Genomic DNA, 15,591 nt, shown 5'->3' on the forward strand with positions numbered 1-15,591 from the left:
TAGCTGACGTTTAGTGAGGGGCATAGGACAGGAAGATGGTAGGGGCAAGGAAAGCTAACAAGAGAAGACACAGGAGGGGAGAGTTGGGCAGTGAGAGAGACGAGATAGAACCGACAGAAAGAGATGGCCATTGAAAGAAGAGGTGGATAGTGCTAGCAGAAATGGGCAGGATTGGGCCATGACAGCCAAATAAGGCTGTGACAGAAGAGGGGACTATGAGAGATGTTGACAGAAGAGATTAGGCACAAAAATAGTAAAATATAGAGAAAGTAAAAGAAAGAAAAGTGGAAGGTCACAGTCCTGTACTCTACATGCTCTAATGCAATTCCCACGGTGCAATTTAATGTACTTCCTCTAACTCATCAAAGCCATCTGCGCTTCCAAATATTTTATCCAGTCTCTCTTACATATCAGAATTGGAGGAGGCCGGACATGAAAACAGATTTCCTATGGGGCCTCAGCATTACAAAGTTTAAAGTCCTCTGTCATAGAGGGTGACCTGTCCTATAAACAATCGCATATTTTACCTTTAAATATATTAGGAAGTGTTCTACCCTAAGGTTATCCTGGTTTTAAGTCCCTACCTCTTTGCAAGGGCATAGGTAGGGGAAATCTCCAGGCATATCACCTGTTTTCTGGTTTCCTGATAAGACTGAAGCCTCATGTTTATAGGATACAAGTGGGTCATTCAATCTTCTTTTTTGGTATTTCTTAGGTGGGGTCATGCTTTTTGGGGTTCATAGTTATGTCATCCATGATGTAGATATGGCATGGGCTACCATTTCAATAATATTTTCCCACGCCTAACGCTGCCATAGGCATACCTAGTTGCAAGAGAGAGATTTCTTCAGCCTAAACGTGTGTGGAGTGGCACCCTCAGGCAACTGAAACATCTACTTCAGGGCACCGTAGGTTTCGAAAACAGCTCTCAGGCTGGATGAAGAAAAGGAGGTTTTGGGGTATCTTGAGCTCCCAAAGATATAGGTTTTACGTTCAGTGATAACCTTAAAGGGGTAAAAAGAGTTCAGGTGAAGGAAAGTATGAACAGCTTTAAAGAAGGGTACAGTATTTTCATATGGAAGTGATGACCCGCCTTATTTTTAGTTTGCTTGCGGTACATGGGAACTATTGTTTTGGGATTTTTTCCCCGGTTGGTAATAGTACTGTTTGGGGGTCAAGCAATGTTTCTAGGAAAAAACAGTCTTCAGAAAGACAACAGAACTTTGCTTAGAAGATATTTCCATTTCTACCTTCTTGTGACAGCCACAGGGGTAAAAGAAAGCAGACACAAGAAAAAGAAATGTAGGCCTCATATAAAAGTTGACTTTAAGACTCCCTGGTATTGTTCCTTTTCATGTTCTAGCTCCAGCCCCTCATACTACAATGAGGAAATGAAAATGCAGTGTTTGACAAGAGGATTCCAGGGGAACTGATACCTCAACATTCCTGCTTGTTTCCTAATTCTACCTCTTTTCTGGGCAAAGAGATTCAGGAGTGTGATATGGTGGTGGGAACCATGAGGAGAGTAACCTTGAGGAGGCCAGAGCCCATTTCTAGGAAACTCTTAGCTTCCAGGATACCTATTTTCCTTCTACCTCAACTGCTGGAGATCCATCAGAAGAAGCCATATTTCGCTACTACCAGCCTTTTATGAGCCCGAACTGCCCCTTCATTAGAGATGAATGGAGGTTATTTCGGAAGAGTGGAAAAATCGCAAGATCTTTGTTCTGAAGTATTGGTGCAACAGGCACACAGTCAAACCTTTTAATACTAGCCTCAGCGGCTCATAATGTTTAATCTCATGTTCCCAAATCCATTGGGCACATCTCAGAAACCAAAGCGGATGCAGTCCCTTTTGTTAACATAGATTGAATGGTTAAAATCGTTTTCTACGGGATTCATGCTACATTAATTTCTCTATTCCAAGTCTAATGCAGCTTATGTGGCCTAGTTTCTCCCAAGCGATTTTCAGAAGTTACTGGTGACTACCATGCAGGGCTATGACTGTGGACGTTGCTACCAATTATAAAGATACATATATATTGGTGTATTACACCTCACTTGACGGTTCTCCACTTTTACAGTGGTATTCCAAAGAGCTACGGTGAATTACAAACCTATAAATAAATTCTGTTTGATCTAAACTGCAACATCATTTAAGACTCTGGGGCTGATTTAAAACTTGGTGGACAAAACTAACACTGTCAAGATGGCAAAATATATTTCCCCCGCCATGGTGAGAGGCCTTCTTTACCCACTAAATCTTTTGTCCACCAGCCCTCTCAACATTTTGTAATATTGACAAGACTGGTCTCATGACAGTACCTATGTTGTAAAAGTTTGACGGACAGCTCCAACAAACAGGATGGCTGCTCGTTAAAGTTTTACACAGCATAATTTTTTTAATAGCCTCCCAAAATGGTAGTTTGTTTTTGGAAAATTAAAAACGAACGAACCCCACAACATACTAGATTGCAGTTTTCTCCCATGATGTGGTTGTAATTTTTTTAACATTTTTTTACTGTTACTGACCAACAGGCTTTACCAGGTAGTGAAAGACAGCAAAAAACAGTCATCCGATCAACCACTCTGAGGTTGGTGGTCAGCCAGGTGGCTAACCTCCAATGGCCTGCACCCCGTCGGGCTGTAGGAGGAGAATGTCAGAGATAGAGCCAGAGTAGGGTCCCTCATTGACATTCTTTGGCTGCCCTCCTCTAAATTGGGAGTGCGGACTGTAACTTTAGTGGGGAGGGCACTCCGTCACCATTGCAACGAAGTACCCTCTCTGCCAAAATCTAGCCCCTCTGTGTTTTACATTATCAAGTTCTACTCTTCCTCACTACAGTCCTGCTTCCCTCTCATAGTCCTACTGGCTAATCTTGTGCTTTCCTCTTTTGAACATTGATTTAATACATCAAACCAAAGGATTTCCAAGCTCATTCCCTTCCCATATGCAGAGGGCTGAAACAGACATAAAAGTGAGGGAGGGAGCATTCCGTTTCTGATGTATGTATTAGGAATTTTGAAAAAGCACCATGGAATACCCTTACAGAGTCATGGCTGTGACAACAAAGGATACATATCTGTGCATTGAACATAGAAATGATACAATGCCATCATAGGAAACTGATACAATCATTGACCGTATTGAATGTTGGCTGTACTACTTATCTGCTTAGTCACAAACGGATGGTGTCTGCTATAATTTAAATTTATACTCACTGAGTCTTCAAGGTGCTGATGATCAGATTGCATCACATACAGAGGTAAAGTCTGCACTTAAATAAAGACCATAGAGAAAAAGACTGTCTCTTATCAATAGTCTTTTCAGAAACAGAACTCACACTTCAGCAATCACTGTTTTTAGAGCCGAGTAATTTGATCCATGCATTCATATGCAGGTTATACTCTATGTGTGTGTAGCAGTATTAATCCACATTTAATTATTCTGTATTCCAATGTAGCAGGTGGTTGTAGTTATTAGAGGAGACCCACATATATATTTCCAAAAATTCATTAATTTACTCAAGCTAACTGCACTTGTTAGGAAGCCATGTTTTCTAAAGTTGGCCTAACTTGTAACCAGGCTTGAGTTTCATACATTTCCAGTTCATGAAATGATCTGCATGTCTCATGTTGTTCTCCCTCTGCTGGTGTCTTATTAGGCTTCTCGTTACCTAGCATTTGCTTATTGTTATTGTACTGATCTTCTGGTGGATCCCCACAGAGACCAGGAAGACCGTCACCCAGGCCCTCGTCACCAGCCGACTGGACTACGGCAACGCCCTCTACGCCGGGACCACCGCCAAGCTCCAGAAGAGACTCCAGCGGATCCAAAACGCCTCAGCCAGACTCATCCTCGACATCCCACGATCCAGCCACATCTCCGGACATCTGAGAGACCTTCACTGGCTCCCCATCAACAAGAGAATCACCTTCCGCCTCCTCACCCACGCACACAAAGCCCTACACGACCAAGGCCCGAGCTACCTCAACAGCCGAGTCAACCTCTACGCTCCCAAACGCCACCTCCGATCAGCCAACCACGCCCTCGCCGCCGTCCCCCGCATCCGAAGAGCGACCACAGGAGGAAGGTCCTTCTCCTACCTGGCCGCCAAGACCTGGAACTCCCTCCCGTCCGACCTGCGCCTGACCCAAGACCACCTCTCCTTCAGGAAGAAGCTGAAGACCTGGCTGTTCGAGCAGTAGCGGCACCCCCCCCCCCCCCCAAGCGCCTTGAGACCCTACGGGTATGTAGCGCGCTTTACAAGTTTCACTGATTGATTGATTGATTGATTGAAAATGTCAGATAGCTAGAAATTAACTGAAATGTGGCTGTTGCATGCAGAACATGGTGATGAGAGAGATCCTCCTGTATCAGGCAGACAGGGCCAGGGATAAATCCAAGTTCATGCAGATGTGTGTTTTTTGTCCAGCGCGGGGAAACTAGGGAGTGTACCTGTTCCCAGAGAATGACAGTAGACGATTGGGCCATTTGGTGCGAACTGATGAGGTGAAGCTTCATGAGTTTTCCTTCACGTATTAATTATGTGTTTTGTAGTATAGTTTAGCAGACCCTGTCCTGACTTCGCTGAGAGAAGATCTCTTCTTGTCTCTGCCGATTCCTTTGCCTGGGGTGTTGAGCTTCATGCTTGAGCACCCGTGGCTATCCTTAAACTTGGTTCATTTTGATGATGACACCTTCTTCTCTATAAATTCTCTATTCCCTTGTCAATACTTATTTAGAATAGAGAAATCCTGGTATGGAACCTGTCTACCAAATAGTCTACCTACTTTATGTTGTTATTTTTTGCATCTTTTTCTTGATAATATACTAATTCAGATTGCATGATCATTTGAATATGAATACTTATTTAATAAATGTACTAATTTGTTGATTATTGACTGCATTGTAACTTTCACTAAATTGCCATTAAACCCCTTATGGTTTGGACACCATCCTCTCTGTGGTCCTTGTGGACACACATTGGCTTCACTGTAATTGACATATATATTGCTGTTGCTAGCTCCTTTCGATAAGTGGAGGATCCTTTCTGATGATTTTACTACGAAATTGAGTTTCAAGGATACCCATTCCAAATGTTCATCTCAGTTGTATGACTGCTGTGCTGCCCTTTTTCCACATTGCTCTGAGGTAGCTACGCAGCACCAACAAGTGTTTTTAAACAACTCCAAATAAATAAACTATGTAGTTTTAAAATGGAAAATAAACGAAAAGCGTGAAAAGAAAAGCAGAGACCTGAAGATAAAATTAAAAAGAGAAAATTGGAGAGGAAAGTGATATAATGTTCCTTATCCCTGAGGCAGTTGGGAGTCACCAACGTACTTGCTGACAGGAATGTATTTAGCAATCTCTCCACTTCCCAAATCCAACCAATCAGAGTGATTACTCAGAACGCCACGTACTTTTGAAATTGGGTCGAACTCAAAGAAAGACTCACACATAAAATCATCTCCATTCATAAATATGTATTCTTATTTTCTTCCGTAATATGTAAATCAACACTTAAAAAAATCTTGCAAGCCTTTATTAATGAGCTCAGATCAATTCTGATAAATTAAACATTTAAAGACAAACAACCACATTAACTTTTCAATAATTGGTTCAGATGAGCTACTGCACTCTTCTGCAGACCACGGAATCTCTTACCTAGTCTCATTAACAAGAAGAAGTTTGCACTAATACTTTTCTTCACTCAAATCACAATAAAATTAATATGCCCCTGCCCTTGCATTCCCCAATACATTACAATCCTCAAAGACTAGTGTTGCAGAGATGAAATCAATCGGTTGAACCTTCAATCGTTGGTTTTTGATACTCATATAAAGTAAGTTGCAGCAATTAACACTTCTTATCACTACAGTTTAGAAATAGACATGTTAAACACACATTTAATTTGTTATGATTTTAAATACTTGGTATAAACAAAATATTACATTTCAAGCATGTGTTTTGTGTACGGACATTTTGTATGGGGTATGTGTTATTTACCAGCAAATATAGCACCAGATGTACAAAGAAGTCGCACACTGCAGGGCAGCAAGTAAAATTGCTGCATTGCTTTACACAAACAGTAGAGAGCAGAGCTGCACCGTATTGTCCAAGATGTGGCGCTGCTCTGCTCTCTTCCTCCAATGGCGTACCTTTGGCTGCTATGCGCCAACCCAGACATTCTTGCGCCATAGTGCAAAGGTGTCTGCGTGGTGGGAAGCAATGGTTTTGCAATGGCAGGGGTACCAAAAGGACAAATCTCCTCCTCTTACTTCCCCCTTCGAGTGACAACGTTATACTTTACTTTTGTCTCTAAGAGGAATTTCACCTTGATGACACATGGACAAGTGTAACTGCTGTAACTGCTGACCAGCAGGGGGAATGAATACGCATGTTTCTGCGGCATTACAGGGAGCATTGGCCAACTTTCTAGGAATGAAGTCAGGTGTTTGGGAAATGTGTGTTCCTGTCATATGAGCATGCATGAGCACCTGTGATAAGTTTAGAAGACCATGGCTGCCTGATTATGGAACCCAGTAAGGACGGTACCCTTTGCGCTTCTGTGGCAGAATGTGGGGCATCGTAAGGGCCTTTGAAGGATATTATCTAACTAATCTTGACACACTATATAGGGGTGATTTCTTAGCCTGCGCCGTTACACTGGCCGTAAAATGGTCTAATTATGAGTATTTTGTGATTTTGGCACAATACAGCTTCTTAGTAGGTGATTTTGAGAGTGCATACAAACTCCTGGGTCTAATGATTTATTTTACTTTAGATTTTCCAAGGGTGAAATTTTTCATTATGTTTGAATGTTCACTTTGTCTACAAGTCTAAACATAGGGTACTTTAACTTGATGCCTGCATTAAAAAATAAATGTTGCTTATAAGTCACTAAAATAGGATATTTGGTTAATACATAGACACTTGTGTTGTGCTTTATTTTAAATGTTTATGTTTGAATATATGTTTTGATTTACATTGTACACTCAAATTAAACTCTGCTGAAAGATCTTCCCCACAGTGTCATTCTTAAATGAAAATATGCTTCTGTCAAGATCTTCAAACATCTGTGGTCCATTTCTCACAGTTGGGAGGTCTTTAACTCTTATAATGCATGCGATTCTCCCCTCACACTAGGAGTCTTGTCCTACCAATACCAGATTTGAAGTACACCATATGACATTCTTCTCAAATTCAAAGCATACCCTATACCACAGTTACGTGTCCTTTGTTGCATTTCAAAATGTGAGCAAATTAAGTGGTAGTGGTAGTCTTATGTAAGCCCATGTCAACCCCCGGGTGACTATAGAGCTTATATTTCCATCTACATGCATTACATTATCAGACATAAACAGCTGCAGTTAGAGTGTTAAAAAAGCAAACATCAGAAACAGTTACATGTTCACGTTTATTCTTTGATTGCTTTACTCTAAATACACATTCAGTGAAATGTGTTATATCAACTGTACCAACTATTTTAGGCTAGTGTTATAGTTTGCTTTCACATATGGGACATGCCAGAATGTGACGAGGGAGCGAAATAGAAGTGGGCCAAACAAAAAACATTTAATTGGAACTTACCATTGAGGCAGATTTCAAAAGGCTTGCACAGATCATCCTCAAATAGGCAACCTGAAAACAAATGAAAGACAGTCAATGTATTGTGATGCATGTTCCAATCACTTGGTCTTCCAATAATGTAGGTGGTGGGCAGTTAGATTTCGACAGCCATGATTTCGAAAGAAGAGCCACAATCATACATGTTGGTTGTCTTTACATAATTCCATGCATTATTTTTCTTTAGAGGTATTGATGCAGCCACCTTTAACGACAAGACTGAGAAATTGAAATGCAACCCTCAAACAAAAAAAGGCATCAGCCCTATAAAAACACGATCTTCCTGCCTCTATACATTGAAAATGTAATGTAATGTTTTCAAACAGGCGACCGCAAATAGGTGGCACAAACGTATGGCAATTGCTCTGGGCGCATTCCATTCCATTGTTTTTAGCTCTGCAGTGCCTTTCCAGAGGAGGGCCACTCAGCCTTGACTTTACCATCAGAAGGCGCCAGCAAGCCTGAGCAGTTAGATAACGCCCAGCTAGCCTGGGATGAATCCACAACGAATTATGAGTTTCTGAGATTATTTCAGGCATTCCATCATCGCATTTTGTTCATTCTAGTAAATAGGTAGCCATTGTACATAGAAGGCAGCACTTGTATTAAAGATGGACACATCAGAAAGGCATCTCAGATTGGAAACATATTCACTGCTAAGGTGTACATGATGAAAGGACACATGGAAATGGAAGTGTACGTATGTAGTGAGAGGGCAATTTAAAAGGTAAACAAGTGGACTTTCCACAATTACCTTTGAATGATGCATGTGCTTAAATCAAGAACATAGTACACTGATCAATAACAACATGTTGACGAACTTACGTTTACTGATACCTCTCTAGAAACGGATCTGAATATTAACCAGGTGGTCCAGAGATTTATTTAATTTAAAACTACAATCAAATTTATTTCAATAAGAACAGTTGAGAAACTCGGCGGTGAGCATTGATTCATTGGCCACATAGTCAAACATAGGCAATTTGGCCGCATCGCCTCGGATTACATGATTCACAGGTCTGGCAGGAGGAGAAGAGCAAACCTGACTGTGAGACAGGTATTGTAGAGTTCCACACTGGGTTCCATCTACCAATGTGCCCAAGAGCGTCAGACATGAGAAAGGATCCCCTCATGCAGGACAAACAACAAGAGAGGGCACGGCAGCATCCAAATTCCTCACATTTGAACTCTAGGAGAGGCCATCAAGACCCTGAGGCCTGTGCCTCCTCCCAAACATCATAAGGATGTCAAGATGGGGCTGCCTACTGAATTTAGGAGCTGAGTGATTAGTCTTTCTTCTCTATCTCTCTCTGGCTTTCTCTTTCTCGATTTCTGTCTGGCTCTCTCTAGTGTTTCTCTCTCTTCCTCTTTGTTACACAATGCCCAGATTAGAGACCCAGACGTTGAGATGAGAAAGGGAACAGAAGATCATGTGGTGCTGGAGAGCTGTTGTGAAATGTCACTGTTTATGCTCAAGCAACCCAGAGTGAGGTTGGCACGAGGTAAAGCAGTGGATCAAATGAGACAACTGCATGGACAATTGCTGGAGAGAAACCTCCACGGTGGCCGAGCAGAATGAAGGTAATTGTGACTCCAAGAGCACCTGATAGCGACTACTCTTGGGGAAGCCAATAAGCCATGAATAAGCCATGAATCCTGACTGCATTTGGAACAAACACAGGTCTGCTCAGAAAGGGAGCAATGAACTCTAAATTGTTCAGCCAGTATTCCTTCGGAGGGAATGTATGTCCCTTGCCCGAGCTAATGCTGTAGAGGGATACCAAAATAAACGTAAACGGGAGAGATGGGAACTGTTTTATCATAGGCCATCAACATGTAAGGAGGGCCAAAAATACCTAAAATGAAAGAGGCACTCCCAATGGCTTTTCAAAAACAAAACTAAGAGGTAGCAACCCAATTCTTCTCAAACTGGAAAAGGGCCAAACTGACTGATGACATACACATAGATATTCCTCAATGGCAAGCTCATTGTTTAGATGCAACAATATAAAAGTATTGGAAAACATTAAAAACGAATCACTGACAGTATGCGCAAAATATTGTGTCAAAAATATCGAGGTTTGGGGCGTGGCTTCTGCGCTGAGGCAAAAAGCAGGTGGACTGCATTTCCTCATGGAGCCAACAACTTGATTTTCGGCCCCTCCGAGACCATGGCCAGAGCTCTCTAAGCTGGTCTTGTGCCTCGCATTGTTTCTGCGCACTTGCAGCAGGTGGGAGCTTTTAAAGATTTGTCCTGCTCTTTTTATTGCAGTGACGACATTCTCCCTCACATGCGAGCGCCTGCCATTTTATCGGCACGCCGCTCTTATCATTATTCCTCGATCTCAGAAATGTTACCAGCGCTTTGGATGAGCCTGCCTTCTTTCCTCAAGTCATTATTTCTTCATTTCTGGCCAACTATGTTTTATCATTGTAAAGCCCGAACTCTCAATTGTATGCCTGCTATACGTTATGCCCTTCTTTCTCAGAGACTTCTACAAATGACCTGCACTGCTTTGTCTCTAGCCTACTTTATGCCTATTGCCCCTGTGATATATAATTGCTGAACTTGTTGGCATTGTGGATTAGATGCACTTGCTCTCTTATGGGATTGAACCTGAAGTGATGTGAATGTGCACCTATAAGCTGTGGGGCGGAATTTCAGGAGGTCTTCTGTTCCCTGTTTCCTTGCATGTTTTGCAAGCCAGTGGGAACTACCATAATGTTATGTTATTTTTATACTTCTATAGCGCACGGCCACTCCACGGAGTATCCCGGCGCTTTATCGAAGGAAACCCAACCGAAGAAGGGAGAACATAACACTGAGAGGATGTGCAGACACAGGAAGCAACATCAAATTAAGGAAAAACCATGTCTTAAGGTCCTTTCGTAAGGACAGAAGGCTAGAAGTCTGTCTCAAAGAGATTGGGAGGTCATTCCAAGCATGAGAAGCTAAGTAGCGAAAAGACCGTCCTCCTGCTCTAGCACGCTTAATAATGGGAACACTCATTTTTGATAGGGACGAAGATCTGAGAGATCTGGGGGGGTTATACCAGGACAATCGTTTGGAAATATATTTGGGGCCTATGCCATGTAGGGCCTTGAAAGTCGTGGTCAAAGTTTTAAACAGAATCCTTTTAGCAATAGGAAGCCAGTGCAGTGTTGAGAGAAGATCAGTGGCTCTGGCTTTTCTTGGAAGACCAAAGATGGCTCGGGCTGCAGAATTCTGGGCGATTTGCAGACGCCTGACCAGGTATTTGGGAAGTCCCAGAAACAAAACATTAGCATAATCCAGCCTAGAGCCAATCAGTGCCTGGACAATGATTTTTCTGTGCTGGATGGAGACTAGAGGGAGGAATTTACGAAGCATCCGAAGGATGCCGAAACATTTCCCAGTATGAGATGAAATATGCGGTCCGAAAGATAACTCATTGTCAATCATAACTCCCAAATTTTTGGCTTTCAAAGACGAACTGGTGGGAGGAAACATATCTTGCGGCCACCAGGGTTTCCAATCAGGCTCAGAGGTACAACCAAAGAAGAGCAACTCCGACTTGTCGGAGTTGCACTTCAGCCCATGACGTCCAAACCACTCAAAAACAGCGCTCAAACAGCCCCTGACCTGGGCATCGTCAAACAGGCCATCCTTGTTGCTTACAAAGAGGAGCTGGGTGTCGTCAGCATAGGTGACAATCCGGGCGCCGAAAGACTCCGCCGTCACCGCCAGGGGGGCCATAAAGATGTTAAAAAGGAGGGGGCTCAGGATGGAACCTTGGGGAACCCCCACTTCTAGCGGTGACATTTCGGCGGAGTAGGGAGGCGCCCAGATTGTCTGCCGGCGGTCGGCTAAGAAGGATTTAAGCCAATTCCACACCGTTCCCCGCAGACCAAAGTCCCAGAGTCTGGAAAGAAGAAGTGCGTGGGGAACGGTGTCGAAAGCCGCCGACAGGTCTAGCATAATCAGTACCACTTTTTTTCCAACATCCAACTCCTCCCTGATGGCATCTGTGACTTCAAGGAGCGCAGTCTCCGTGCTGAAATTTGCACGGAAGCCAGATTGAGTGCTATGCAACAGACCCTTTTCCTCGATGAAATTAGAAATAGATCTGTGAACAAACCTCTCAGTCACTTTTGCCAGAGCAGGGAGTAGGGAGATGGGTTTGTAATTGGCATGGACTGAAGGGTCGAGCGCTGGTTTTTTAATGAGTGGCAGGATCATGGCGCTCTTCCAAGCTTTGGGAACTACCCCGGAAGAGAGCGACAGATTCAGGATGGGATTTACCAGGTCATTTAGAACAGGTGCCATATTTGCTAGACACTTGGCAGGGCAAGGATCCTGTGGAGATCCGGATTTAAGACTTGCCAAGATGTCAAGAGAACTCTCATGATCTAATGGGGGAAAATCACACAGGAAGGGACCATGGTCTGGCAAGGGACACCCCAGACTCATCGTATGCTGCTGAAAAGTGGCCTGGAGAGATTCTTGAATAGTGGTAATTTTCTGTACAAAATAGACAGCCAATTCCTTCAGCCAAGCTTCTGAATGAGCATGGGTCGGAGTATAAGCAGAAGGAGAGGTGAAATCTTTTACCACCCTGAAAATTTCCTTGCAAGAATGCTCCGCTTCATTTATTCTAGATTCCAGATAGGATTTTTTACCTTCCCAAATTGATTTATGGTAGGCTCGAGTCAGCGTCTTAAAATTTAGCCTCTCAGTATGATCGTAAGATCGCCTCCATGCTCTTTCTGCTTTCTTAAGATCTTGTCGTGCTTTTTTTTAAATGAGGGGTAAACCAAGGGGCAGATGTCCTCTTATCGGCAGAATTTTGTTTCTTGGCCGGAACCAAGCTCTCTAGACGATCTGTGAGCCAGTTATGAAAGAGAGCAATGTAATCCTCTACATTGTCAGAGGTGGGACAAGGGAAGTTTGTTAAAGCATTTGATAGCATCTCTCTAGTAAGAAGATGGAAAGATTTAGAGAGATGCTTTAACTACCCAACAGGTTTGGACCGTGATGAAGCCATGACAGGGATGGAAAAAGTAATGAGAAAATGATCTGACCACAAAACTGGCATGGGAGGGTCAACACAGATAGGAAGAGTAGAAAAGATCTGGTCCAATGTGTGGCCTTTATTATGAGACGGTCCTGCCACATAAGGAGATAGGCCCAGCACGGAAGTAATATCTAACAGTTTTTGAGTGTCCGGATCTGAACTATTGTCCATATGAATATTTAAGTCACCCAATAGAAGGCAATGATTGGACCTAAGGCATGGGGTCGATAGGGCTGCCTGCAGTTCTTCTAAAAACGGCCCCACCGAGCCTGGTGGTCTGTAAACAAGAATACCAGTACAAGCCTGGGAAGATGAGAGCTGGAAAGTGAAGCCAAGGGCTTCACTGCCCTGTATATTATCTACAGGGAATGTGCGACATGCTATGTTCTTATTTACTATGATAGCCACTCCACCACCTCTACCAGATGGCCTGTCTTTCCTATAAATATTGTAGGCGGAGGGTACGGCGTTTGCCAAATCGGGGGAAGAAGAGTCAGACAACCAAGTTTCCGTTAGGAACAAACAGGATACCTTCGAATCCTGTAACATATTCCAAATGTCTAGAGCGTGGCCAGGTAAGGATCTGGTATTCAGTAGTAAACATTGATGGTGGATGGGTGGGCTAACCAGTGTAAGTGATTTCCGATCAGGAAGGCGCCAACCACATGCGCTACACCCTTTCTTCAGAGCCCGCCCTCCTGGGAATATATGATGGCAGCGACCACACGGAGGACGGAGAGTACGAAGCTCGGGGCTGGAATACGTGAGCATACTAAGGCACATATTGCCACTAGCTCAGGTAAAGGAAAAGTAAATAGCCGTCCGGCCCCGTCCGCTTCCGTGCCGCTGACTGGCGCAGACTGGCTACTCTTTGGCGCCTCTTCGGCACGTATACGGCGCTACCGCTGCGCGTCACCGCTGCGCTAGGTAGGGAGAGGTATTATAGATTAGGTGAGGGTGGAGACTAGCCCATCAACCTCCCCAAGATGGCTGGCCAGGATGGAACAACCAGGAAGTGGTGTTGCTTCAACCTCCCTCCACGAAAATCAGCACAGAAGCTGTGGTGGACCAGGGAGTAGCGAGCAAAATGCAAGTAAGAGCTCAGAAATCGTTTTTAAAAACACATATTATCACACTCAATAGGTTTTTAAAATATCAGTAAAACAAAGTAGAATGCTTGCAGTAATCCTAGTCACAGTCAAGCGCTAGCGCTACGATCTTCGTTGGTCAATGATCGTGCGCGAATGACTCCCACCCTAAAATAGTCAGGGCGAGGGGGAGACTAGCCCGTCAACCTCCCCAAGATGGCTGGCCAGGATGGAACAACCAGGAACCAGGAAGTGGTGTCGCTTCAACCTCCCTCCACGACAATCAGCACAGAAGCTGTGGTGGACCAGGGAGTAGCGAGCAAAATGCAAGTAAGAGCTCAGAAATAGTTTTTAAAAACACATATTATCACACGCAATAGGTTTTTAAAATATCAGTAAAACAAAGTAGAATGCTTGCAGTAATCCTAGTCACAGTCAAGCGCTAGCGCTACGATCTTCGTTGGTCAATAAATTCTCTGCTCCACAACCTGCTGTGAAAACGTATGCCTGTTACATATAATTAATCGTCCTTCTCCTCCCCACATTGTTTCTATCCTCACACAACTCAACTGAACTTTCTCTCACCAGTAATCTATTATACGGACCTCTTAAAAGCTCTCTCATTGACTGGTGCACATCATTAAGATGGCCAGCGACTCCCTTAATATTGCTGAAGCATCCTCTTCTGCTACTAAACCTAAAAGAGCCAAAAATGATCCTCCATCTCCAATCCGGTTGTCTCCTAATCTGGTTTTAGATACAATTTTAGATGAAGTATGTACCCTTAACCCGATTTAAAATGAATATTACCAATAAAAAACTGCAACAAATTGAAGACCACTGGATCACTATGGAAGGCAAAATGATCGAAATGGAAGTCGTGGGCCTGAATTTTTTCTATTTTTTTTTATTTTCTCTTTGATATTGTTCTTGCCTCTGGGTGCTGACATGCCTGGTTCTCATTTCTTATTCCCCTTCCTTCAGATCTGGCGTTATGCCCTTGATCTGTCTCTTTATTTTTCTATCTCTTTAATTCTTCTCTCATTCCCTCTTTTTTTCTACTCTCCTTTCCATTCTATTCTTCCTTTTTTCTCTCCCTCTTCCTTGTTCTATAATTGTATGAGTGTCTATTTATTTTTCTTCTTTCTTATTTTGCTAGTACCTCCATGTTATTCAATTATTGGGGCATTGTGTCTTTTTGTTTCCATTGTTGTTTTTGCGGTTTGTCACCAATGTTCCTGTACCCCTGTCTTTATTCATCAACATGTTTAATGTTGTCTCATGGAAGGTCTGTGATCTCGGTCATCCTGTTAACCATCAAAATGTATTCTCACATTTATCGAAACTTAATTGTCACATTGCCTTTTTGCAAGAAACCCACTGTAACAATGCTGAATCACTTAAGCTTAAACGTCAATGGGTGGGTCAAGTTATTTTTTCTCCAGCTGTTAACCATAAGGGTGGTGTTGCTATATGATGTCACAGATCACTAAAAATTCGAATTCTATCAACTGAATGTGATACGAATGGACAATGGGTATTACTCAACGCCACTATCTATAATACACAGGTCACTTTTTAAAATATTTATGGACCGGTTAAGTCTGATCCAGATTTCTGGCATAATATTGAATTAAAATTGTCCTCCATTACTAATCCTAATTGTATTATTGCTGGCGATTTCAATGATTGGCTAGACACTTTTTTTTCTGACAGGAAATCTAATTGCAAATTTAAATCACATAAGGCATTCCAATCTGCTATTGCCTCTGGTCCACTCTAAGATGTATAGAAAACTAGTAACCCTGATACATTT

The 15,591-nt window shown here is 42.9% G+C and overlaps 1 protein-coding gene across 2 annotated transcripts in view; it reads right to left on the reverse strand.

Moving 5' to 3' along the window:
- PTPRN2 (protein tyrosine phosphatase receptor type N2) overlaps nt 1–15,591 on the reverse strand; it is a 2,289,968-nt gene that overhangs the window by 1,896,712 nt on the left and 377,665 nt on the right. For both annotated transcript variants that reach the window (XM_086941498.1, XM_086941499.1), the window contains exon 2: nt 7,598–7,648. In XM_086941498.1, coding sequence (XP_086797624.1) covers nt 7,598–7,648 — 51 coding nt within the window. The remainder of the gene's footprint in view (nt 1–7,597; nt 7,649–15,591) is intronic.

The sequence above is a fragment of the Lissotriton vulgaris genome, chromosome 10 (assembly GCF_964263255.1).
Source record: "Lissotriton vulgaris chromosome 10, aLisVul1.2, whole genome shotgun sequence".
NCBI lineage: Eukaryota > Metazoa > Chordata > Amphibia > Caudata > Salamandridae > Lissotriton > Lissotriton vulgaris.